Source organism: Formica exsecta, unplaced genomic scaffold (genome assembly GCF_003651465.1).
Source record: "Formica exsecta isolate Colony F162 unplaced genomic scaffold, ASM365146v1 scaffold98, whole genome shotgun sequence".
Classification (NCBI taxonomy): domain Eukaryota; kingdom Metazoa; phylum Arthropoda; class Insecta; order Hymenoptera; family Formicidae; genus Formica; species Formica exsecta.
Genome location: NW_021853741.1, coordinates 1 through 1,703, shown reverse-complemented (window position 1 = coordinate 1,703; position 1,703 = coordinate 1). Strand labels below are relative to the sequence as shown.

Here is a 1,703-nt window from a genome sequence, read left to right as displayed (position 1 = left end):
ATAAACAAAATGAATGTAAATAATTATTGAGAACATGAAGAATATGAAAATAAATATAAAATTATTTTACGTTTTATCTTTGTTTTTCTAAATTTTCTTCCGTTTTTTCTCTCGTAATTCTCACATTTGCTTGAGCAAGTTACTTTGATGCGTATTCAGTTATGTCGCTATCTTTTTATGCGACATATGAACAGCTTCTGTAATATATAAAAGTATTATTCAATATATATTTTAAATATTAGTCAAAGGAAATATAACAAGATGTCTGAAAATTCCATATACAGCCATGGTATAAATACCAACTTGAACAAACAATCCCCTACCATTTTCCTAACAACCACATAAAATTTCGAGATATTAATAAAAAAGATTGGTAAACCAGAACACGATATGGACACGATATGAACTATAAGTGCGAATCTCATTAAAAATCGATAAAACATGACTACTTTTTGGCACGGATGGATACTGACATCCAAAGGCGAAATAATACGATGCGAGCGATGCATAGATAATTATTTCTCGACGCATTGAGTGAGCATGTCGCTAAGAAACATTCTCAGCCATTTTCAATTAGATTGTGTCTACAAAGCTCGTCTCATAGCATCGCGTCTTCTAGTTTGCTAATCTTTTTCATTAATATCTCGAAATTTTACGTGGTTGTTTGAAAAATAGTAAGGAAACTTTTGCTCAAGTTGATGTGTTCTATTTGTACATTTAGTTGTACTCAAAATTTTCAAACAGTATATATTCTCGTATTTTTGCCAGATCTTTTTAAATCGAATTAAATAAACATCGAATTATATTAAAAAATACTTACGTATAATAATTTTAGAAAGTCTTAAATCCTTAAAGCTTTGTTTACTTTTCCTACCAGCCCAACTGAAATGTTTGGCTACATTATCAGTAATTGTTTTTTTAAATATATTTCTTATCATTATACACGCAGTACTTCCACCAACGAGTTTAAAAAAATTTAGCTGAAAGAAATAGCCAACTTTTCAAATAAGAGCATATTAACAGTATAAAGTACATTAACAGTATAAGATATATCCGGTAATTTACGCTCATAATTTACATTGCGCCATCCTCATGAAAAGTTGAGTCAACAATCCTGTATCATTATTTCCCATGTTACTTAATAAAGTAATAATTGTTGATAAAAATCTAATCTACCAATGTCATGTTTAAAACAAGCTCATAAACAACCTGGTAGTATGCGTGATCACTTGGTGCTACATCTTTTGTACACTATCAGGAGCGTGGCTCACAGACGTGCATTTATCTAAAAAACGAAGCTGACTAACAGAATTGTATAATCAACAATTATTATTTTATTTTACTTTATTATGCAGTGCGGAAAATAATGGTACAGGACTTTTGGATTCGACTTTATGATGCATTGTGTTATGTAAATAGTAGATACGAATTTGCGGACATTTTGTATATAACATATCACATCCTGAAATTTTCTTTCCTTCAATTGTTCTTCAAAAGACGTTAAGTCAGCGATTGTACGTATAGGCAACAAAATATCAATTTCTTGGATATTGCAAAATTGATTAGGAGATTGCTCTTTCTCCTGCAATCTATCCAGTCTATTTTCAATAGCATCCAATTTATATAACACCTTGTTTAATTTCCATAGAATGTGCTTCTTAAAATCTGAAATCAATATACACATCAATATATATATATATATA

General features: G+C 29.7%; 1 protein-coding gene across 1 annotated transcript in view; it reads right to left on the bottom strand.

The window, feature by feature from the left end:
* The window catches only part of LOC115245505 (glutathione synthetase-like), a 3,471-nt gene extending 2,338 nt beyond the window's left edge, over nt 1–1,133 (bottom strand). Inside the window, exon 1 of the mRNA XM_029823868.1 lies at nt 1,079–1,133. Coding sequence (XP_029679728.1) covers nt 1,079–1,133 — 55 coding nt within the window. The remainder of the gene's footprint in view (nt 1–1,078) is intronic.
* Between the last annotated feature and the right edge of the window lie 570 nt (nt 1,134–1,703).